The sequence below is a fragment of the Erpetoichthys calabaricus genome, chromosome 6, assembly GCF_900747795.2.
Source record: "Erpetoichthys calabaricus chromosome 6, fErpCal1.3, whole genome shotgun sequence".
NCBI classification, from domain to species: domain Eukaryota; kingdom Metazoa; phylum Chordata; class Cladistia; order Polypteriformes; family Polypteridae; genus Erpetoichthys; species Erpetoichthys calabaricus.
This window is the reverse complement of record NC_041399.2, coordinates 214,888,099-214,912,872: the sequence shown is the minus strand read 5'-3', so window position 1 is coordinate 214,912,872 and position 24,774 is coordinate 214,888,099. Positions and strand designations below refer to the sequence as shown.

Here is a 24,774-nt window from a genome sequence, read left to right as displayed (position 1 = left end):
ATGAATTATTCCAAGGCCTCCTCCTCGACCAGAATCTCTAGACTTATGAGGGAACGAGTAGCCATCTGGTGACTCCTCAGCTAGGGGGACAGTATCACATTTACTAAGCCAGGTTTCAGTGAGAAGACACAGATCAGATTTTGTACTTAATATAATATCATTTACCAAAACAGCTTCAACAGAGAATGAGCGGTTACTCACAGAGTCCCAAATGAGGCACATTGCCTGCATTTTAAGGGAGTGTCAGTCACAGTGCTACTGGCATGCAGCCTGATTCCCGGAAGGTGATCCGGCTTGCAGGACCTTCATTGTTGAGGACCTGAGCAGCTGAACCAGGCCAAGGGGATGCCCACGTAATGTCTGGCTGCAGCAGATAGAGGGTCATTTCTGGAGGGTGGGACTGGACCACGTGCCTGCCTGGGCAGTTGCCAACCAGGATTTCAAGCTGTTTTGTTGTGTGATTGTACCAGTGCCTGCTCCCTGTCACCTTCTTCCTTTGTTCTGTCGTCCAGATCTGATGCTCACATGTCCATTGCAGGTGGATTTAGTGGTGGACAAGGGTCAGCATGCGCACCCTGACTGGTCTGAGCCCACAGAGCCCCATACACAGCAAACTGTGATGCACTATGTGTTCCGACACCGTTCTGGCAGAACCAGTATTAACATTTTCAGCAAATTGAGCCATAGTGGTACTTCTATTAGATCGGACAACATGGGTCAGCCTTCGCTCCCCGTATGCATCACTGAGCCTTGACCAACCTTGTTCCTGTCACCAGTTCACCGGTTCTCTGTCTTTGAACCACATTTTAGAAGGTGCTTTAGTTGCCTCCCATTTTTATGCAATTGTTTTGTTCACCCCACTGAATTAAAGCTGAAAGTCTGCACTTCAACTGCATCTGAGTTGTTTCATTTAAAATTCATTGTGGTGATGTACAGAACCAAAATGAGAAAAAAGTTGTCTCTGTCCCAATATTTATGGACCTAACTGTAGATCCCACTCACCCCCAGGTGCCATTATAACGAGATAAACAATGTTATTCACTTCAGCAGTCGGTGGTCAGAATGTCATGGCTGATGCTCCTCTCACCACACAATACAAGGCGTCTTTTTTTTTTTCTTCACATTTTTCATCCTTTTCTTTTAAGGTAATTCATGGCTGAAGATCCCCAGAGAAACTTCCGCTCCATTTATTATGAAAAGGTGGGCTTCCGTGGAGTGGAAGAGAAGAAGTCTCTGGAAATTTTGCTGAAAGACGATCCGTTAGGTAAGTCCTGTGGGTTTGTGATATGGAAGATTATTTGTGGCAAATTAAATGCAGTCCATCGTGTTAACTACATTGCAACGCAAGCCATTTGGTGACATTTTATTTTGGTGATTTTTTTTTTTTTTTTATCGTGTCATGATTCTTCATCTTTTGGCTGCTCCTATTAGGGGTTGCCTCAGCGGATTATATTGTTCCATCTCTTCCTGTCCTCGTCATCTTCCTCTGTCACCCCAATCATCTGCATGTCCTCTCTCAACACATCCATAAACCTTCTCTTAGGCCTTCCTCTTCTCCTCTTCCCTGGCTGCTCTATCCTTAGCATCCTTTTCCCAATATACTCAGCATCTCTCCTCTGCACATGTCCAAACCAATGTAATCTCGCCTCTCTGAGTTTGTCTCCCAACCGTCCCACCTGAGCTGACCCATTTCTAATCCTGTCCATCCTCGTCACGCCCAATGCCAATCTTAACATCTTTAACTCTGCCACCTCCAGCTCTGTCTCCTGTGCCACCATCTCCAGCCCATATAACATAGGTGGTCTCACTACTGTCCTGTAGACCTTTCCTGTCACTCTTGCTGATACCCGTCTGTCACAAATCACTCCTGACACTCTTCTCCACCCTGCCTGCACTCTCTTCTTCACTTCTCTTCCACAATTCCCATTACTCTGTACTGTTGATCCCAAGTATTTAAACTCCTCCACCTTCGCCAACTCTACTCACCTCATCCTCACCATTCCACTGACCTCCCTCTCATTCACACACATTGATTCTGTCTTGATGGTCCTGCTGACCTTCATTCCCCTCCTCTCCTCTCATATCTCCACCTCTCCAGGGTCTCCTGAACCTGCAGATCACAATGTCATCAGCAAACTTCACAGTCCACGGGGACTCCTGTCTGATCTCATCTGTCAATCTGTCCATCACCATTAACAATAAGAAAGGGCTTAGAGCCATAATTAAAAAGAAATTAAAAATAACCAACCTATGAACCAAATGACGGACTGTTTTATTTTTTGTTTTTTTACTGCGGCACACAATTTTCAGGTTTGTTTAAAATGCAATACAGAAGTGTTTGAATTGAATTTGTGTTCATTTATCGGGAGTGTCGTAACTAAAAGCAAAGCAAGCAGCCGGTAGCTCTGAGTGTGTTGCATTTCGATTCAACACCGCGCATTAGTCACCATGTAATCAAATGACTAATCAGCATCAAAAGCATTCTATATGTTTATATCCTATCCCAAGTCACAAATTGTAAATTGTCTTGGCATTTTCAAACCCACCTAATCCAGACCAGGTTTGTAGAGGTGCTGGAGCCTATTCCAGCTAGCAGAGGGTACAAGGCAGGAACACACCCTGGACAGGGTGCCGGTCCATCTCAGTGCAAACACACACACACACACGGGTTGATTTATCGTTGCCAATTCACCCAACCTGGATGTCTTTGGACAGAGGGAGGAAACTGGAGCACTCTGAGGAAACCCTGCGCAATACACAAGGAGAACCCAAGTTGGGAACCTTGGTCTTCTTACAACAGAATTTATTTTATTCATGGGCAACACCAAAGGGCCGTCAAAGGCTGGCATGGGCTACAAGACCACCAGCAAGAAACTTGATGAGAAGGTGACAAGTGTTAGTGCGGTTATTCCGAAAAGGAAGAAATATAAAATGACCATCGGTCTCCCTCGGTTTGGAGTTTCATGCAAGATGTGCAGCATTGTTCATAATGACACTCAGTTTTGTCTTCTCTCTCTTCCTCTCCTTCCAGTGAGTCCAGTGTGTGTCCCATAACTGTGCCTGCGCTTTTAATCCCATAAATGCCAAAAGAGACTCTGTTCTGTTGGGCCCTTGAGCAAGGCCCTTAACCTGCAATTGCTGAGCGCTTTGAGTATGAGAAAAGCGCTATATAAATGCAAAGAATTAATTAAAGAATTATTAATGAGCTTGTTGATTTGGTGGTCCTCTCTTGAAGTGATGTTACCAGCCCAGCACATCACGCTGGCCGTCACAGAGTTGTAGAATATGTCCAGGATCTCCATTCTCACATTAAAGGAATGCAGTCTGCTAAGGAATAAGACGGTACAACAGCCTGCTCTGCTACTGTCTACAACAAGGGTGTTGTACTGTGTTAGCCATTACGGATGTAGTGAGAAGTCAAGCAAAATGACACCTTTGATTGGCTAACTGAAAAGCTTGCTTATTATAATCTTTTTAGTTAGCCAGTAAAAGGTGTCATTTTGCTTGATTTCTTGCTGTCTACAACAAAGACAGGATTCAGAAAAACACACTTGATAACTTACACACAAATTCCACTAGATGTCAGTACAGTATTCTTCTCAAATGAGTCTCGTTACTAGCTGTTGGCCTGATGAAATTCAAAGCAATAACATTTACTAATAAACAGTATCAATGAACTTCAAGGAAAGCATTTTAATAATGTAGTAACATGAAATTATTGCCAATATAAATATTGCTGTAGGTAAAAAAACACCTGCACAGCCGGTCTGTACAGAAACTCTATAAACAGTACACTCTAAGTCTCGATGCATGCTCAATAATCCAGGTAAGAAAATCCTAGAAATTTGATTCTGTTCATCTGGACAAAGTTTTTAAGTGGGAGAAATATTTCGAGACTTATCCAAGTCTCTTCCTCAGTCTCAATTGACTGCAGGTTTCCCCAACCTTATAAACAGTACCTTCGCTTAATCACAGAGACTAGCACCATTGACAAAGGGCCAGTTGATCAGTGATATGCAGATTGTCCACTGATTAGTAGACGTGTGAACCATTCATAGAGGGTTGAGGAATGGATGCAATCACAGCATTGTAAGATGGCGACAGATGTACCCTTAGGAAACTAGAGATGTGGACAAATGGGTGAAGAACTTGTCTGACAAACAGCTCACCCAAGCAGAGGAAAACGTCCTTTCTAAAGGGTTAAATTTTGCGGTCACACCGAAACAAATCCCGCTAGTGGAACTGATTACAGCCACAGAATCTGCTATCAGAAACAACAACATTGCTGATTTGGAAGCAGAACAACTGCGGATAAAAGTTTCGGCATGTCTCAGCAATGCAAAACCCCCTGCATCCAATATCGGCATTGAGGAGAGGAAGGCCCTCACGGCACTCAGCAAGGACAACAACATCATCATCCTTCCAGCGGACAAGGGGAGATGCACAGTTGTGCTTAACCAGACAGACTACCATGAGAAAATTTTATCTCTGCTCAGTGACAAAAATACTTATGAGCCCTTAAAGCGAGATCCAGTTAGTGGTTACAAGAAAAAGGTGATAGATTGTCTTAAGCAGTTAGTTCAGCACAATGCTATTGACCGGACCACATACCACAGATTATACCCAGGGGAATCTACACCAAGTCTGTATGGTCTACCAAAAATACACAAACAGGGTGCTCCTTTAAGACCCATTGTCTGCATGATCAATTCAGTCACATATAACATCTCCAAGTTCCTGGCCGCTTTCTTAACCCGGTGGTAGGCAGCTCAAAACCCCACATTCAGAACACATTGGATTTCGTGGAGAAAGTGAGAGAGGTCATTATGGAGGCAGAAGAAACCTTGGTCTCATTTGATGTTACATCTCTATTCACTTGTGTCCCAGTGACTGAAGCAGTGGAGGTAGTACGTAAGAGATTACAGAATGACCCCACGCTCAGTAAAAGAACCTCTCTCAACGCAGACCAAGTGTGCCTGCTTTTGGAACTGTGTCTTCAATCCACATATTTCATATACAAAAGCCAGTACTACAGGCAGAAGCACGGGTGTGCCATGGGTTCCCCTGTTTCACCTATAGTAGCCAATCTATATATGGAAGAAGTGGAAAAGAGGGCTCTATCATCCTATCCTGGAACACCACCGAGCCATTGGTTCAGATATGTGGATGACACCTGGGTGAAAATCAGATCTCAGGAGGTACCACAGTTCACAGACCACATCAATGGGGTGGACAAACACATCAAGTTCACCAGAGAGGATATGAAAAATAACAAGTAGCCTTCTTAGACTGAAATTTCCATCGTCAACTGGGGACATTTGAAAGTGGATGTGTACCGTAAACCCACACATACGGACCAGTATCTAAGGTTTGACTCTCACCATCCACTAGAGCACAAACTAGGTGTCATTAGGACTCTACAACACAGAGCTAACACCATTCCCACAGACTCAGAGGCCAGGGAAGCAGAAGAACACCACGTTAAAAAGGCCCTGAGTAAATGTGGATATCCCAGCTGGTCCTTTGTCAAAGCAGGGAGGACACCTAAAGAACGCTCCAAGCGATTCATGAGAGAGGAAGGACATCCACTGCCTAAGCGAAAACCCTTAGTGATCCCGTATGTGTCAGGAGTATCGGAACAGCTGAGGCGCATTTTCTCGAAACACCGGGTCTCAGTGGCTTTCAAACCCCAAAACACGCTACGCCAAAGATTGGTCCATGCCAAGGATCGGGTCCCACGGCACAAACAGAGTAACATAGTTTACGCAGTTAAGTGCCAGGAGGAGTGCCGTGAATTGTACATCGGGGAAACCAAGCAGCCACTGGCTAAGCGCATGTCACAACACAGAAGAGCTTCCTCGTCAGGCCAGGACTCCGCAGTCTATTTACATCTACAGGATATTGGTCATTCCTTTAAAGATGAAGAGGTGCACATCGTGGACAGGGAGGAACGCTGGTTTGAGAGAGGAATCAAGGAGGCCATTTACGTGAAAAAGGAACGACCATCTCTGAACAGAGGAGGGGGCCTAAGGGTACATCTGTCGCCATCTTACAATGCTGTGATTGCAGCCATTCCTCAACCCTCTATGAATGGTTCACACGTCTACTAATCAGTGGACAATCTGCATATCACTGATCAACTGGCCCTTTGTCAATGGTGCTAGTCTCTGTGATTAAGCGAAGGTACTGTTTATAAGGTTGGGGAAACCTGCAGTCAATTGAGACCGAGGAAGAGACTTGGATAAGTCTCGAAATATTTCTCCCACTTAAAAACTTTGTCCAGATGAACAGAATCAAATTTCTAGGACACTCTAAGCAACATTACATCTTAACTGTATAACACGAGTCATGTCATGAAGCGCACAGTTTCTGATTCATTCAGCATAACACAAACTCTTAGTTGTTACAAGTTACTATTATGAAATAACTGGTACACTGGCATCTTGTGCTGTCTGCTAACATCCCATAATACTACGTGCTCCTGCGCGTGCTGGGTTGTGATTGTTGCTGCCTTTCTAACAAAGTGTTTCCATACACAGAGCTGTTGCTTGCTTGGTGTGTCTTTATTATTTATTGTTTTGTTTTCTTTTTCACAAAATTCTCAGTAAACTCTTAAGGGACTGCAAATCCCAGGATATCAGCAGTTGGAGAGATCCTCAGACCAGCCTGTCTGGCACTAACAATCATGCTGTGGTGTTTTGTCTTGGTGGAGTTTTCTGTGTCTCTGCTTTCCCCTTTTGATAGATAGATAGATAGATACTTTATTAATCCCAAAAGGGAATTCACAAAATTAAAAATTCTTTTGTATTATTAATGTGAAGCCTTTTTCAGAATACATCAAATCTCACAGACCTACCACTGTTTATTAGGTATTGTACCATATAACGTCTCCCCACCTTCCCTTCTACATCTGTAACCTGAGGCAATTAGGTATAGTAAAAGACAAGCAGGAGTTAAGTTACACTTTTAATAATATATTATTGATAATATTCATAAATAATAACAATAAGCAAAGTACAAGTGAATATTGGCAACTGTACAACCTGATAAATGGTGGTGTGTAGTTTCAGGCGTACACACAGACTTGTTAGTTACTTAAAATGTCTCGAGTTAAGTCCTCATTTGTGGTCAGCTTTCTTCAGAACAGGCCGCATGCCTGTCTCAATATGGCTGCCGAGCTGTGCTTCTCAGTGGGGTCTTTTTCAGTTCATGGTGTGTCAGATGGTGTGAGAGAGAGAGAGAGAGTTAAAGCAAGCAAATTTATAGACTGTCTGTCCAAATCCCACAGCCAATAGGGCGTTGTAGTACTTAATGGCTTCGGGCCACTTTTTAGACCAATAGAATTATGGTGCGACACAATGGGTTTCACACCTGCCCCCAATACCATTTGTTAAGGCGAAGCTTGCCAGCCATGCGGGGGCTGATTGAGAGGGTCCTGCAGAGAATCACTTGTCAAACCTGTCATAAAATTATAAAGACTTGGTCCTGTTGGGGAGGGTGGGGGTGGTCTTGAACATCAAGCCAGTGCTATTCTTATCAGTGATATAACACTGATGTCTAAGTTACAAATAAAGACATACAAAACATTTATCAAGTTGTGTACAAAATTTCACTCCACAACACATGGTCAGAGATGCTGAGATTACTTTTTTTCTTTCTGTTCTGATGAGTGATGTGAACGTGAACTGAAGCCCCTGATCTGAATCTGCAGGATTTGCTGCATTGCACTCCTGCCACGTGATTGGCTGATTAGAAAATTGCAGGTGTTCCAAAGATTTTACTTAGTGAGCGGATGTATGTACACTGCCAGTTCAGAAGTTTTAGAACACTTCCGTTTTTTTTTTTTCAATTTTTATGAAATTGCACACAACTTAATGTTTTAATGTTTCATGAAAACAAGGCATAGAACACCTAAACAATGATTGAAAGATAGATAGATACTTTATTAATCCCAAGGGTAAATTCACATACTCCAGCAGTAGCAGCATATTGATAAAAAAAAATATTAAAGAGCGATAACAATGCAGGTATAACAGACAATAACTTTGTATAATGTTAACGTTTCCCCCCGGGTGGAATTGAAGAGTCGCATGGTGTGGGGGAGGAACGATCTCCTCAGTCTGTCAGTGGAGCAGGATGGTGACAGCGGTCTGTCACTGAAGCTGTTTCTCTGTCTGGAGATGATCCTGTTCAGCGGATTCTCCATGATTGACAGGAGTCTGCTCAGCTCCCGTCACTCCGCCACAGATGTCAAACTATCCAGCTCCGTGCCTACAATAGAGCCTGCCTTCTTCATCAGTTTGTCCAGGTGTGAGGCGTCCCTCTTCTTTATGCTGCCTCCCCAGCACACCACCGCGTAGAAGAGGGCGCTCGCCACAACCATCTGATAGAACATCTGCAGCATCTTATTGCAGATGTTGAAGGACGCCAGCCTTCTAAGGAAGTATAGTTGGCTCTGTCCTCTCATGCACAGAGCATCAGTATTGGCAGTCCAGTCCAATTTATCATCCAGCTGCACTCCCAGGTATTTATAGGTCTGCACCCTCTGCACACAGTCACCTCTGATGATCACGGGATTCATGAGGGGCCTGGTCCTCCTGAAATCCACCACCAGCTCCTTGGTTTTGCTGGTGTTCAGTTGTAGGTGGTTTGAGTCGCACCATTTAACAAAGTCCTTGATTAGGTTCCTATACTCCTCCTCCTGCCCACTCCTGATGCAGCCCACGATAGCAGTGTCATCAGCGAACTTTTGCACATGGCAGGACTCCGAGTTGTATTGGAAGTCAAAGTCAATGGCAATTAAAAAAGTAATAAGTCAAGGAATCATTAAGTGTAAACAGATTTTATTCCAATTTTTGACTCCTCAAAGCAGCCTGCACCTTTTGCTGATACAACAACCAAGCTGTGGTAGCCTTTGTGATTCAGAATGCCAGTCACTCTGTGCAAGTCACCAACTCCAGCAAAAGGACCCCAGACCATCACACTTCCTCCTCCATGTTTGACAGCTGCTGGCACACATTAAGGAACCATCCTGTCTCCAGCTTGACAGCACACAATCACCCTGTGTGATGAACAGCAGATTTCAAATTTGGATTCAGTGATCCATAAGAGCTTTTTCCAGTCTGCAGTCGTCCCTAGCCGGTATTTCCAGGACCTAGCATGTCCTTTAAGGAATGGCTTTTTTCCTGCCACTCGCCCTGTCACACCTGCAGCACAAAGTCTCCACTTCACAGTACAAACTGACGCTCGCTTTTGTCGACCTGCACTGTAGTGCCGTGAGGCGCCTGTGATCACACAAGCTGGTGACCCTCAGAAACTTGTCTTCTGATTGGCTGGTGACTTTGGGCCTGCCAGGTCTCTTCCTATCAGAGTTTCTTCCTGTTTCCTAATTGCCTTTGGATTGTGTAGGACACCACTGGACTCTCTGACACTTACCTTAATATACTCGCATATAAGTCAGGTCTTAAAACCCGAAAAATCGATCATAAAATCAGACCCCGACTTATACATCCGTTCAAAAATATGACACTTAATTATTATTTTTTTTATCTTCTTGCCTCCTCCAGTCTCTCATCAGTCTCTCAGACACATCGAATTTTGTTGTAGCAGCGCAGTTACCAATTTCTTTGGCCACTTCAATGACTTTTAATTTAAAACCAGCTTCATATTTTCTTCTGATCGAACGCTCTATCGTAGATAAGGGATGCTCTTATGATAAAGGTGTATGAAATACAAAAAACACAAAACAGTGAAAACGTCGCTTCGGAATAGTTCGGGTATTACCGTGTTGTGACGTAGGCACAATACATAGGAAAAAAAAGGCTGTGTACTCTATGGTGACTCACTTAGGTAGGCGTTGGCATATCCTAATCTCTTGGATCAATTGCGTGAGTTTACCGTATTTGACTTATGCGACCGACATTATAAATACCAGAAATTATACGGTAAAATCAAGCCCTGACTTATCTGCGGGAGAACTTAAACGCAAGTATATGCGGGTTTTTTTTTTTTTGCTTTTGCAGTTTCTCTAAGTGAAAGGCCTGCACTTCTAAGGGTAGTAACGCTCTGTCTAATTTCATTTGTTTATTTTCAGTTTCATTGCCATTACCACTGGAATGTTATCCAAGCAGTACTTCAGAGGGTGTAGTAACGCAGTCTGTTCCAGCTCTGCTTTAAGACACATAGCGGGTTATTAAAGTAATTGACACAAGTTGGGACACCCGTGCAAATTGTTTGCTTCAACTTGCAAGGCTTCATTTACATGAATTGTTGCAGGACATCTAAGTTGTAACCTGTTAGTTGTTCCCTGAAGAAGGCCCAATTTGGAATACAGTAGACCCCCCGCAAAGTCGCGGTTCAGGGTTCGTGGACTCAGTCGTTCGCGGATTTTTTCTTAGAACCTAACTATCAATTGTTAGCGGAAAGCGCAAATATCCTCCGCAATTTTTTATGGCTTTTTTCGTGGCAATACTGTGCTGTAGAGAGAACAGGAAGCAACCGCTGAGGGAAACGTGGTTTGAGATGGTGAAAGTAGCCAATCCAAGAGTGTTATTCGTTTCTCCTTGCTGATGATTGACTGTTGCCATGTGACATGTCTCCTGGTGAGTGGGTTTACCACCGCTGAGGGAAATGCGGTTTGAGATGGTGAAATTAGCCAATCCGAGAGCGTTACTCATTTCTCCTTGCTTCTGATTGACTGCTGCTTTGTGACGCATTTCCAACTGAGTGTCCATGTTTTCCATTTTGTTATTGTTTTGTTATTTTTAAATGCGCATGATGTCGTCGAACCGCTCTGCGTCTTCTAAGGCTTCTGGAACTGAGCCTAAGCTCCAGAAGAAGTTTAAAACACTCCAGGAGAAGGTTGGTTTGCTCCGGGAACTAAAAAGTTATGCTGTAGTAGCGCGCCACTATGGCATTAATGAAAGCACTGTATGCTACATAAAGAAGAACGAAGCAGCGATCTGGAGTGCCGTATCTGTAAGTTTCTGTGACAGTGCCAAAAAGGAAAAGACCTTAAGGAATAAAAATATATCGTCAGGATGGAACCTGCCTTGGCACTGTGGATCACCGACTGCAGGAAGACGGTAACATCATCCGTGAGAAAGCATGGAAATTGTACCAGCAGTTCGCTACAGGAGACAATGTAGAAACTTCCTATCACAAAACCCACCAGAAGAAGACCCGTCCAAAGATACGACTCCTCCTGAAGAAGAGGCGCCACCCGAGGAGTTTTAAATCTACTAAAGTTTTAACGGTACTTCATCATCGTCATCATCAATATCAGTCATCATTGGTGAGTACCCGTACATTTTACAGTATTTTAATTAAATGAAATTATGTATTTACTCTACTTATAACAAAGAAAATGACAGCGCATGCCAAAGAAAACGCGCTTGCATGAATTACAGTATGTATACCGGTAACATTAGTATTTTACATTCTAGCACCGCGGGAGACATAGCAGTACAGTACTGTACAGTATACGGGTTTACCTTTACATTCTGTTTTTAGGTAATGTATTAAGCTAAATTTGCAGCGAAATTAAAGTGCTTTGGGGGCACACTGTATTTAGGGTTGGCATTTAAAAGGCATTTTTTAACCACATCCAAAAGTCGCGGTTTTTCACAATTCGCGGATGCTCTAGGAACGTAACCCCTGTGAATTTTGGGGGTGTAATGTATTCTGAAATTTTCCTCTTTTCCACTTTTTGCTAACCTAAATTTTAAAATGAAACCTCTGGCAGTTTACTGCTTACCTCTGCATTTCAACCGATTTAAATCTGAAGAAAAACTGGAAAACCTGATGTGTTCTATAACTTTTGACTGGTAGTGTGTGTGTTTTGTGTTTTTTATTTACATATAAACTTGTATACATTAATATTAATTTGTCATCGTAGGCATAAGCTGAAATTCTTAACCAATCAAGAATCGCCGTCCTCTGCTTTGTATTCCACAATACAATGCTGACGACTGACCCAGACGTGATTGTCTTTTCAATTGTATGCACATCGGCACCAACTCTGTCGTCTTTTTGTTTTGCTCAACAGATGTAGAAAAACTTTGTACCTTCAGCCAGAGGTTTCCCCTTCCTTCGTTGTATCGAATTCACGTCTGGAAAGTCCTCCTTGGTAGGTGAAGCGTCTGTTTAATCTGTTTTTTGTATGGAACTCTTCCCAGACTACAGGCTCAGAGTGCTTGCACTTATTTACAGCAATAAATCCTGAAACCGTACAATATCACATGCTGTACGTTCATTTATTCATTCACAGGAATTCTCCCCCCTCATGCCGAGTCTCACCTTCTGGTCATGAAGTACCGAGACGAGCAATATCACGACGTCCTCCATGCTCTCCAAGTCATGCGCTACATACACGAGGACTCTCCCAAAGTGGAGATATTTCTCCGAATGTATCAGCTGGAGACCGAAAAGCTTCCTCGGCAAACAGACATCACATACCTGGTAAGTAAGCGAGTGCTTTGACCCTGAACTTGTATTCTGTCAGCGCCTACATACTCTGCACAGATGGTATGGAGGAATAAGTCGGATAACTTGGTAACAACTGCAACATTTATTTATGTTGTGCATTTTCAGACAAAGAACGTAGCTAAAAGTGCTCTACATGATGTCAAATGAAATACATAGATAACAATATGTGGGGTTAAGTCATTAAATGTGTCATTAAATACAGAATGACAAGAACAGGCCATTCGGCCCAACAAAGCTTGCCAGTCCACTTAATCTCTCTATTATGAAAAAAAATCTTGCGATGAGACATGATCTTTTGAAGAGAGACAGAGAGACACTTGCACGTCCCGTGAGACGGACAAGTCACGTCATACTTACAACCTTTGGAAGCAAGTCCTATGATACACATACAGAGCAGGTTAGAGATAATGGAAGTAAGAAAATTCGAAAGTCTCGAAATAAATGAGAGTAAAGATTGCGTGGAAAATATTACTCGGTGAAATAACGCAACAGTGAAAAGAGAGTGCATAGTGTGTGAGGATGTCTGGTGGACAAGAGAGACAAGGCATTGAGACAAAAGGACAACAGCTGTACGGGCTGTTAAACGTTCAAAGCGCCACACGAAATGCAGAACACGTGGCATGGCAGCAGCAGCAAGCCAGCAGCTGATCGATCTGTTTCCCATTGTATCACCGCTTAAGAGGGGTTTCGGAGGAGCAGCCGTGACTCCTTGGGGTGCATTCAGCCCCCCTCTTCACAACGGTGCATAGTGCCAGCGGGGGGACGGGGGTTGGCGAGAGAAGCGAGCAGGGGGTGAAGCCCCCTAGTTTCTAAAAAAAAAAAAAAAAAAAGTCAATTTGAGTTTTGAAAGTCCGTTAAGTCCTACTGTCTACCAGGCTACTTGGTCGCTTATTCCAAGTGTCTATGGTTCTCTGGGTAAAGAAAAACGTCCTGTTTTGTTGTTCATTTCTGTATGTACAGGTTGAGCCAAAATGAAGTGCCACAGTTCTCTTGGTAGAGGCAGCTGAGTGGGCTAGGGTGGTTTGGGGTCCTTTAATAGGCGATCTGTTGTCGTTTTCAGTCGGCCACATGCTTTGGTCAGGTGCTCACCATTGCTTTCACTGTCGAAGTATTCTTCAAAAACGACGAATCCATCATCACTACGCAACACGCCTTCCGAAGGCACTTCAGCATTCCTCTGAACGGTGACGTCACAATTCTTCAGTGGGTGGCTGAATTTAGACAGACGGGTACACAACATTGAACAGAAAATCTCCAGGCCGTCCTCGGACTGTGTGAACGCCTGAAAACATCCAAGCTGTAAGAGCATCCTTTTTGCAGTCTCCTAGACATTCAGCGCACTTCTGCCTTCGGGATTTCCAACACGTCTTTGATTTTGCATGAGGACCTTCATTTCCATCCATACAAAATGATGGCAGTGCAGGAACTCACCGAGTGAGATGTAGAGAGTTGTGCGCCAACATTTTGCAAGCCGTTTCATCAAGATGCATTCATCATGTGACGTCAGCGACGAGGCACATTTCCATTTGAATGGCTGCATAAATGAGGCAAACTTCCGCTATTGGGCTGAAACCAACCCTTGTGAACATCATCAGAGACCCCTGCACAGTAAGCACATGAGTTAGTTTGGTGTGCCGATGTAGAATTTGGCATTGTAGGCGGAGGGGGGAGCAACGGTCACTGTCACTTCAGAACGTTACATTGAAATGCTAGAGAACTGGAAGAAATGGATGTGGTTGATGCCTGGTTTCAACAGGATGGAGCAACAGCTCATATGTCGCAGAGACCCATGCAAGTTTTGTGGGAGATGTTTCTGGGGAAGCTGATCTCCCTGCGCGGCGATGTCGGGTGACTTTCACGTTTGCCTGATCTCGCTCTGCAATTTCTATCTCAAGTCGAAGGTCTACACACACCGACCTCAAAAACCTTGAAGCCCTGAAGGACGCTATTCACCACGAAATTGACGCTATTCCCCTTGAAATGGCCAAACAAGTTCAGAAATCGTCTCGAAGAGTGCATCGCTAATGATGGCAACCACCTTGAAGACATCATTTTTAAAACACAGTGGAAAAAATCTTTTTGGTGTCCCCTTTCTTGGGTCATAATGAAATTTATTTTATCTTGTAGCATTTTTGTAGAATAAATGTTTTGAAATGTGGTACTTCTTTTTGGCTCACCCTGTATTTATTTCTTCATTTGTTTATGTACCGTGAAATGCACCTTGAAATGAAAACTGCTGTTAGACCACTAATGAGGCCATAGAATTAAAAAAACAGACAAAACCTGCAACCACTGTAGTGCTTCAGAACAAAACTGGAGATCCTTGGACTATGACATTGACCTTCAAACCCCAAGGATGGCAGTTCAATTCCTACCTGTGACCCACTGTGCCACCTAACACATCTGGAGACTAGGGTTAGATGGTGGCACGGATCGTGGACTATCTTACAGACAGACCTCAGTATGTGCGTCTCGGGAACTGCAGGTCTGACATTGTGGTCAGCAGCACAGGAGTGCCGCAGGGGACTGTACTTTCTCCGGTCCTGTTCAGCCATCGGACTTCCAATACAACTCGGAGTCCTGCCACGTGCAAAAGTTTGCTGACGACATAGCTATCAATGGGCTGCATCAGGAGTGTGCAGGAGGAGGAGTATAGGAACCTCATCAAGGACTTCGTTAAATGGTGCGACTCAAACCACCTACAACTGAACACCAGCAAAACCAAGGAGATGGTGGTGGATTTTAGGAGACCCAAGCCCCTCGTGGACCCCGTGATCATCAGAGGTGACTGTGTGCAGAGGGTGCAGACCTATAAATACCTGGGAGTGCAGCTGGATGATAAATTGGACCGGACTGCCAATACTGATGCTCTGTGCAAGAGAAGACAGAGCCGACTATACTTCCTTAGAAGGCTGGCGTCCTTCAACATCTGCAATAAGATGCTGCAGATGTTCTATCAGACGGTTGTGGTGAGCGCCCTCTTCTACACAGTGGTGTGCTGGGGAGGCAGCATTAAGAAGAAAGACGCCTCACGCCTGGACAAACTGATGAGGAAGGCAGGCTCTGTTGTAGCCACGGAGCTGGACAGTTTGACATCCGTGGCAGAGTGACGGGCGCTGAGCAGACTCCTGTCAATCATGGAGAATCAACTGCATCCACTGAACAGGATCATCTCCAGACAGAGGAGCAGCTTCAGCGACAGACTGCTGTCACCATCCTGCTCCACTGACAGACTGAGGAGATCGTTTCTCCTCCACACTATGCGACTCTTCAGTTCCACTCAGAGCGGTAAACATTAACATTATACAAAGTTATTGTCTGTTTTGTTATTTTGTCTTTTATTTTTCTTCTCTTCATTATGTAAAGCACTTTGAGCTACTTTTTGTATGAAAATGTGCTATATAAATAAATGTTGATGTTGTTGTTATCACTCTTTAATTTAGTATTGTTTTTTTATCAGTATGCTGCTGCTGGAGTATGTGAATTTCCCCTTGGGATTAATAAAGTATCCATCCATCCAAAAACTCTGACTGCGGTATCGATACCAGCTCTTAGACCTCCATACCGATACTGAAATAGTTCAGAAGCTGATAACGCAGAAGTCCTGTCAATCCCCCAACACCTCCGTCTCACACCTTCTTCATTAACTGAGCCAAATTAAGTTTACCTTAATATGTTCAAAGAGGGAAGGAGGGAGTGGAGAGTGGTCTGTACTGGCTCCAATTGGGAGTTCCAGTTGCGCTTATCAAAGATGGAGAATGAGGTGCTTGAAGATTACCATTTACATAATTGTTTTTGTTTTGTTCCCCCAGCCCACATGCACATTCCTCTCTGCTCCACCGCACCCCATAATGGCACCTTTATGCTTACCGCATGAAGCATGCACACAGACCGCAACGCAAAACAAGCATGTGGTCAACCACTGAAACACATTCATACCTGTTGCGGCCCCTCTGCTTGCACGTTGATATTCTCATAGTCAGTAGGTGGGGGGGGGGGGGACTGTTTTTGATCAATTTAGCATCAGAGAAAGTGAGATTCTGCTGATGGATGAAGAATTGTGCCTGCCATTACTGGCTTTAAGAGGGTTAAAGGGAGAAGGTGGAGAATCTGTCCCATTAACCAAAAGTGGTGAATGGTGGGTGAGTGGAATATTCTTGTGAGTGATGAAAACATGTAACTCAGATATAATTGCATGTCTTTGTTCACCATTTCTGGCACCCATGTAACCAGCCTCTCCTCAAAATTCACCACCTTGGATTTACAGTGGGGCAGCACGGTGGTGCAGTGGTAGCACTGCTGCCTCACAGGGAGTCGCGCCCCTTGTGTTCCCTGTCTGGAGTTTGCATGTTTTTCCTTGTGGGTTTCCAGAGTGTGATCAGTTTTCCATCCAAAGACATGAAGGTTTGGGGATTTGGTGACGCTAAAATGATGTTAGTGTATGTGTGTGCGTGCTTGTCTTCACCTTGCGATGAGCTGATGCCCTGTCCAGGGATTTTGTTTCTGTCTTGCGCCGATGCTGCTGGAATGGGTTCATCCCTGGATTGATGGATGTAATCATTAAATATCCTTTTCAGAGATATTGTGGGATGGTGGCCTCGGAATTTTAATGGATGTTTCGAGCACACGCGCCACATCGCGTGAAGTATAAACCTGGCCAATTTCAGCTGACGATCTTGACTTGGGCTTATTTTTGGGGTAGGGCTTATATTACAGAGCAGCCTGAAAATCATTTTAGGGCTTATTTTCGGAGTAGGTCTTATTTTCGGGGAAACACGATATGTACAGACGTGGTCACATTTGTTGGTCCTCTTAGAGAACATTGAAAAAGTGAGTGCCTCCTCAGAAGTGATGAAAGGCCATTGTCCCCTGTGTGCTTTGATATGTCATTGAGTAAAGCAAAGCAAGTATGAGAAGAGATCAAGGGTTGCGTCTTTTATAAAGATCTTCTAACCTGGCCTGGACACATTTGTTGGGACTCCTCAATAATTAGATTTAAGTGATGATTATTATTATTTTTTTTTTCTTTCCAAGCTCACCTTTTACTTGAATTCGTGTCACACACGTCTGCAATTGAGCAGTCTTCCGTTGAGCCAAATGAAAATGAGGAAAGTTGTCCCTCTGCTGTTTGGTGTCATCGTGTGTCCCACACTGAACATGGACCAGAGAAAGCAAAGGAGAGAATCGTCTGAGGAGATCCAAAAGAAAATTATAGACCAGCATGTGAAAGGCAAAGGCTAGAAGACCACCATCTCCATGCAACTTGATGGTCTTCTGACAACAGCTGCAAATATTATGAAGTTAAAGGGCCATTGGACTAGCCAACCTCCCTGGTTGCAGCTGCAAGGGAATATCGACCCTAAAAGTGGGCAGGACAGCAACAAATGTAGACAAAAAGCCAAAGGACAACTTCTAAAGAGATACAAGCTGAACTCCCAAGGTCACATCACACCATCCATCACTTTTGAGTGACAGTGGGCTCAATGGATGAAGATCCAGGAGGACTCCATGTGAAAAGCCAGACTGGAATTTGCTAAGATGCATATTGACAGGCCACAATGCTTCTAGGACAGATGAGACAGCACTGGAGCTTTTTGGCAAGTCACATCAGCTCAATGTCCACAGATGAAAAAATGAAGCTTTCAAGGAAAAAAACACACGACCTACTATGAAACATGGAGGCTAACTTATGTATTAGGCCTGCTTTGCTGCATCTGGCATGGGGTGCCTTCCCTGTCTGTGCAGAGAATAATGAAATATGAAAGCTGTCAAGATTTTCTGGTGCGAAATGTCTTGCCCAGTGTCAGAGAGCTCAGTCACAGGTCAGTCATGGATCCACCACCACGCAGTGAAGAGCACCAAGAATGGCTATGAAGAAAGCATTAGACTGTTCTGAAGTAGCCTTCTAGGATCCCTGATTTGAATCTCATCGAACGTGTATGGAAAGAACTGAAATATGCCATCTGGAGAAGACCCCTTCACACCTGATATAGCTGGATCAGTTTGCTCAGGACGAGTAGGCCAAACGACCTGTGCAGAAGTCTCATGGAGAGGCCTCCAGGAATCGCTTGAGTGCAGGGATTGCGAACTGTAAAGGTTGTGCCACCAAATATGAGGTGAAGGGTCACATTGTTATTGTCCATGCCATTCCATTTCCATTTGTGTGAAATATTCTGTTAAGACTTTGCTTTTGAATTTTCTTTTTGTTGTTAAATACAGAATAACCAATGATGGGAACCAATGTCTTTGGTCAGTTTCAAGTTATTTCAGAGACAATTGTTTTTTATGGACATGTCTGTATGTTGAAATTAAACAGTGGATGGTCCCCCTTGGAGCTCTAGAAAACTGCCATTTACTTCTGGCACTGAAACTAATGAAATGCTGGTACTGTACGGTTTGAAAAATTGGGTTGTTTGGTACTTTTTCAATACCAGTATGCCATTCACCCATACCGAATAGCATCTATAAATAAGCATTGTAATGTATTGTGATCTTGTAGTTTTCTTCATAAAAGTGGTCACTTGATATACAGTAATAAATACGGTGTGCCTATGATAGACACAATATATTGTAATGCTTAATCAACATCTCCTATGGTAAATTCAATTTGCTAAAAGGTTTTAATTTTTCTTATTGTTTCTTCAGGAGCCAGAGGATGAAGACTTCTTTGCCATTGCAAAAGCCATGTATGAAATGGTAAAGAATGAAGTGGACTCTTACTGGCTTATTAAATGCTTTGTGAATCAGTTTAGTCACAAATATGGTGATTCATTACCACACTTGGTGAGTATGTACAAAATAAAATTATATATATATTTTATGACACGCGGGTCATTGTCTGGCACCCCAAAACACAAGGCTGAGTCTCAGTACTTTAGCAAAACAAGCTTTATTCTGCTTGAAACAGAAACAGCACGGTTATTTATTGTAGCGAGATCTACCGCTCTCCTCTACACAGACACAGCAGTCAGGCAGGGTCATGGTCCAGTTAGTGGCCAAGTGATACTGTGCCATTCATTTATAATGTTCCGTGCATCACCCATCGAAAACAGGAGCTCATAGTAAGACAGTGAACGGCTTGGAGTTGCTGCCGCAGTGCTCAACTGCTCATATATAATATGTATGTGTGTATGTATGTATGTATATAAATTGTGTGTGTATATATATATAATATATAAAATCTATCCGAGGTTCGATTCCCGAGAGGGAGTGCAGTAGAGTGTGTACGCCTGATGAGCCCAGAATTAGGGCGAAACACGTGTCGCGTACTCTTTGCATTATTTGACAGTAAACTATTTCAGCCATTCTATGATCTGCTTCTCACAACTGAGGGCATCATGGCGGATGTTAGCTGACTTGCTGACCAACCACAAGCGTTACCTGGTAGGTAACCACCCAAATAATCAGATTGTGATTCAGACTACGAATGCCGTGAATGTAATTACCCTGATCTACATGCTGTCAAATAAACGAACCACACGCCGTGGCGCAACGTTAAGGGCTTCGCCTCTAGTGCTGACGTCCGAGGTTCGATTCCCGGGTGGGAGTGCAGTAGAGTGTGTACGCCTGATGAGCCCAGAATGAGGGCGAAACACGTGTTGTGTACTCTTTGCATTATTTGACAGTAAACTATTTCAACTATATATATATATATATATGTTTTTTTTTTGTTGTTTTTTCTGTCCCACCCTGGCCATCGGACCTTACTCTTTTTCTATGTTAACTAATGTTGTCTTATTTTAATTTCTTATTTTGTCTTTTATTTTTCTTTTCTTCATTATGTAAAGCACTTTGAGCTACTTTTTTGTATGAAAATGTGCTATATAAATAAATGTTGTTGTTGTTTGGTGTGTTGTGGATGGTGAGCTGCATTGGTGTACCGTTTGGTATTGAGGCCAAATAGTTTGATTTTGGTCTCATCTGACCATAAGCCCTTTTTCCACTTGGCATCAGAATCTTCAAGGTGCATTCTGGCAAAGCTGAAACGAGCCTTAATGTGGCCTTTCTTGAGAAGTGCGACCCTCCCAAACAAGCCACAGTGGTGGAGCGCTTGTGAAATTGTTGTCACATGCACACCATTAATGACCACTCTTTGTCATCAAATCCTGTAACTCTTTCAAAGTGGCCATTGGCCTCTTAGTAGCCTTTCTTACCAGTTTCCTTCTTGCTCTTCCATCCAATTTGGAGGGTCCTAGTAGTACCAAACACTTGCCACTTGTTTATGATGGACTTTACTGAGCTCCTTGGGATTGATAAACCCGTTGAGATTTTTTGTCACCATCTCCTGCCTTATGTCCGTCCACAACTCTGTCCCTGAGATCTTCTGAAAGTGGCTGACCACCCATAGTCAGGTGTTTGCTGTCAGTGGCACTACCAAGCAAGGGAATGAATGCTCCAGGAACAGCTTCACTAATCACACTCATTACAATTGATCACAGGTGGGAGGAAGCCAGTAACCGCAATGGAAATGGTGGGCACTGACACCTGATGGAGTTTGGGGGGGGGGGGGGGTCCTTTGTTAATCTCAGTATTTCTTGTTTTTGATTTTTTTGAAATTCTTCTGAAATGTAGCTGTGATATCTTTCACTTGGATGTTGGAGGTGGCATTGAGTAAATCTGGGAAGAAATATTGGTTTGTGTGTTTTCATTTAAGGCTGTAAAGCAAAAAAATGGGAATATTTCGAAAGGGGGGATTTTTTTTCTGTACCCACTCTGTCATTTATATTTGTTACCACTTGGCACAGATCTGTTTTTAGTTTGACTTTAAAGGTTTTTTTTTTTTCTTTTCCCTTGATCAATTTAAAAAAGCCAAATTAAATTCTCTGTGATTGAATTGTTGTATAACAGTGAAACATGACAACTTACAAGGGAGTGCAGACATTTTATAAGCACTGCACTCGAGGATATCATTTATTGTGTGTATATCTTAAATGCTTAAGATTGTTTTTTTTAAATTATTTGTTACTTTCTTTCCAGCCAAAGAGTCTGGAGTATTACCTCAGCCTTGAAGACAGCAGACTTCTGAACCACCTCAAGTCGTGCGGCGCGATGAGTAAGCTGCCATACGGCCTCTGGTTCAGAAAGTGCTTTGCTGGCTGTTTGCCTGATTCGAGTCTGCAGAGGTACGCTTTACTTTTTCATGTGCTCCACAAATGTACTGCTTATTCACACAAAATTAATTTGCTCAAACAGACATCACCACCTTGAGACACTAGTTATGCGTATCTCTGCTGTCATTCCACTGAACTGGTTAGCACATGTGACGGTATGGCCTCTGTGGGTTTGGATTAGAAAGTACAAGACTTCAGGTTCAGTCTCTGTGTGATGTACAACAATATTCAAAGCACATACATCCATAAAATTATATCCTGTGGTCGAGGGTAAGACGCGGGGATAGAGGAAACGAGCTTGCGATGGAGCCAAACAAAACAGTAGGCATTGAAAGAGATTAATGCTGCTCAACGGAGTGGGTCTGGCGTGGCGGAGCAGGTCAGCTCTGGTCCAAGTGAGACCCCAGATTCAGGGGCAATTCGGTCAACTTTTATTTGGATTCTGACCAGAAGGGGCAGAGTCAGTTGTCCTCCTGGGGTGACTTCTTGGTACTGTGGATGACAAAAGAGACCACACTGTTGGCAACTGCACCCCTTCCTGTCCTGGAGTAGAAGTACAAACCTCTGACAAGCCTGTGAGGTGCGAGGAAGTATGTAAAAAGTAAATCCTGTAATAGTTTTATTTTGACAAAATTGACTTTAGCCTGTTTAAAAGTGTCATTACAGTCGTTATACAACTATTCCTACTTCAGTGTGTTTTAACTATCACCTCCCAGAAGATCAAATTTGGAAACAACTATTTAAGCAGTGTGTCTGTTCCTTTATAATTTTAACCGCTTTCCTTTTTTGCCCTTTTGTTCTACAATTCATGAGGTCCTAGTTGTGATTGTCCACACAGAGCAGATCCCAACTGGATTATTATCCTACTACTAGCTGTGCGACCCTTCTAAGATGCGTTGAAATATAAGTAATCAACGTAGACCTCCGTATGAACGTTTGCAGTGCACCGTGCAATTCACAATGTTTCTGTTGTATACAATTTGCTGTAGCATTCGTAAAAGCAGGGTTAATGTTTGTGATGCACCATCTGTTAGAATGAAAAATGCAATGCACGTTTCTGTTATGCTGTTTTGTATGGGGTTCTTAGAAGCAGTGTTAATGTTTGTGGCTGTTTGTGGTATGCCATCTGTTGGAATGACAAAGGCAATCCATATGTCTTTGGTGTGTGACTTGTAAAAGTACTGTTAATGTTTTCACTGTGTTGGAATGACAAATGCCATGCATGGGTCTCGGTTATATGCTATTTGGTATGCAATATGTAAAAGCAGTGGTAATGTTTGTGATATGCCATCTGTTGGAATGAGCAATGCAAATGGCTCTGTTACATGCCATTTGGTGTGGGACTTGTAAAAAGCAGGGTTAATGTTGGTGGTGCACCATCTGTTGGAATGACAGAGACATAGCAACCGAATGGACACACAGATACTTCACCCTTTTATTAAGGTGTAAAAATTATTTTTCTTAATCACTGACAATTCCCCAAACCAGGCCAGGAATGAAAATGGCAATATGTCCTTGTTCCTTCAGGGGGCGATATAGCTCCCTAGTTGGAATAAGTTCTTTTGTAATTGCGGCATTTTAAGTAACTGAAAACTATATAGATATGATATTAAAAGGCGATACCCCTCCCATAGTGATACAGCAGAAAAAAATCACATAAGAGAAAATAACTTGGCTTTCTTTACTGACGATTTACGCAGCATCACAGACGGGAAGCCTATGGCAAAGACAATGCCAAGGTGGGATCTTGATCTATATAGTCTGCCATCTTTCGTCGCTGCGCTGGAAGGCTTTTCAAGACGGATGACGATATCGCCCATCCGTCCATTGGCTTCAAAGTATTTGGCTGCTCTCCAAGTCTTTATATACTGTCTTCTGCACGTGTAGGCCCTCACGTCGGCAAATAGTCCATTTCCAAACAAGGAAAGAAGATTTTGTGCTGACAGAGGACAGATGTGTACTATTCTGTCTTTAGGCTAACTATACATTCCTCCAGCTGTCTTTGTCTATCTTGTCCTATGCTTGGCTCGGCAATTCTAAATGCTGAGCCCCTTGTACTAAATCTGGCTCAGCTATGCATGTACAAAGAAAAGAAAAACAGATTTAAAATGTTTGCACAGAGACAGTGACATTAAACTTAATATTATAACAAACTTATTATAACAGTCCTCAATATGCCATGTTTAGCAGTTCCATAGGATGCTGGTTTAAATGTTCATATTTCTCTGCCGCCTTAATAAATAGCTGCACTGTGGACATTTTTTGTAGGTGTATTTTGTGTTTTTATTAAAGCTCAAGCTATCCTTAAGGTGTTTTAAGAATAAATCCATCCTTTAAGGGATACTCCACCCAGAAATCGTTTTTTCATATGTTACTTATCCCATCTACTCTGTAGTGGCAGCCAAGAAAAAAATTAAAATCTTCTGTTTTGATGCAGGAAGGAGAGAAAGAAATGTATGACTCAACAGAACACAAGGGTCAGCGGTCCTGTAAAACGTCAAACGATATGAAAAACATCCATGGAGAAAAAGAGAAAAAAAAATCTCGTTAATCGTGTCACATAATCCACGTGTCCGTTATCAAGTCACTACAAAGTACATGTGGTAACGTATATAAAAAAAAAAAATGACAGTTTTTAGATGGAGTATTCCTTTTAAGTTATTAATTTGTGGGTTTATTGTACTGTTTAGAAACTATTTAAAAGATACAACACCCAAAAGTGATGATTTTTTTTTAATCTCGCTCTTGTAGTTCACATATTTTTATGGAGAACAGAGAGATTTCCTGATTCAGTCGGCAATAGTGGGGACTGCTGATAAGCAAAACAGCCACATTTGGGAAAACTTGTACTAAGATTAATTTTGCAGGCAATTTCAGAATCCTTATATATAAGTTGATAGTATCCATATGTATGGTGTTCGCGTCAATACCCCGTATGTATGATGTTCGCGTCAGTACCTCGACTCAATTCAAGTTAGAACCATGCAATGGGACTCTGCCTCTGTAGTTAGAACATAACGTGGCAAACGCGGACGCAGCAGCAGAATTTTGAAGAAGTTGTAAGCGATGGATAAGTTTTTGTAGGATGCCAGATAGAATACCATTACAGTAATCTATACGTGAGGTGACTCGGGCATAATCAATATTTCAGTACTGTGTTGTGTAAGAACAGGACGAA

The 24,774-nt window shown here is 42.9% G+C and overlaps 1 protein-coding gene across 2 annotated transcripts in view; it reads left to right on the top strand.

Annotated features, from left to right (window-relative positions):
• Positions 1–24,774, top strand: part of tbc1d7 (TBC1 domain family, member 7) — a 38,508-nt gene that overhangs the window by 4,535 nt on the left and 9,199 nt on the right. The window contains exons 2-7 of one of the 2 annotated variants that reach the window (XM_051929015.1): positions 1,146–1,264; positions 12,047–12,127; positions 12,269–12,459; positions 19,132–19,269; positions 21,463–21,608; positions 24,034–24,121. In XM_051929015.1, the coding sequence (XP_051784975.1) occupies positions 1,153–1,264; positions 12,047–12,127; positions 12,269–12,459; positions 19,132–19,269; positions 21,463–21,608; positions 24,034–24,106 (741 nt within the window). In that variant the 5' untranslated portion in view covers positions 1,146–1,152 and the 3' untranslated portion in view covers positions 24,107–24,121. Of the gene's footprint in view, positions 1–1,145; positions 1,265–12,046; positions 12,128–12,268; positions 12,460–19,131; positions 19,270–21,462; positions 21,609–24,033; positions 24,122–24,774 lie in introns of those variants that run through there. The other variant, XM_028790844.2, reaches the window with a different exon arrangement.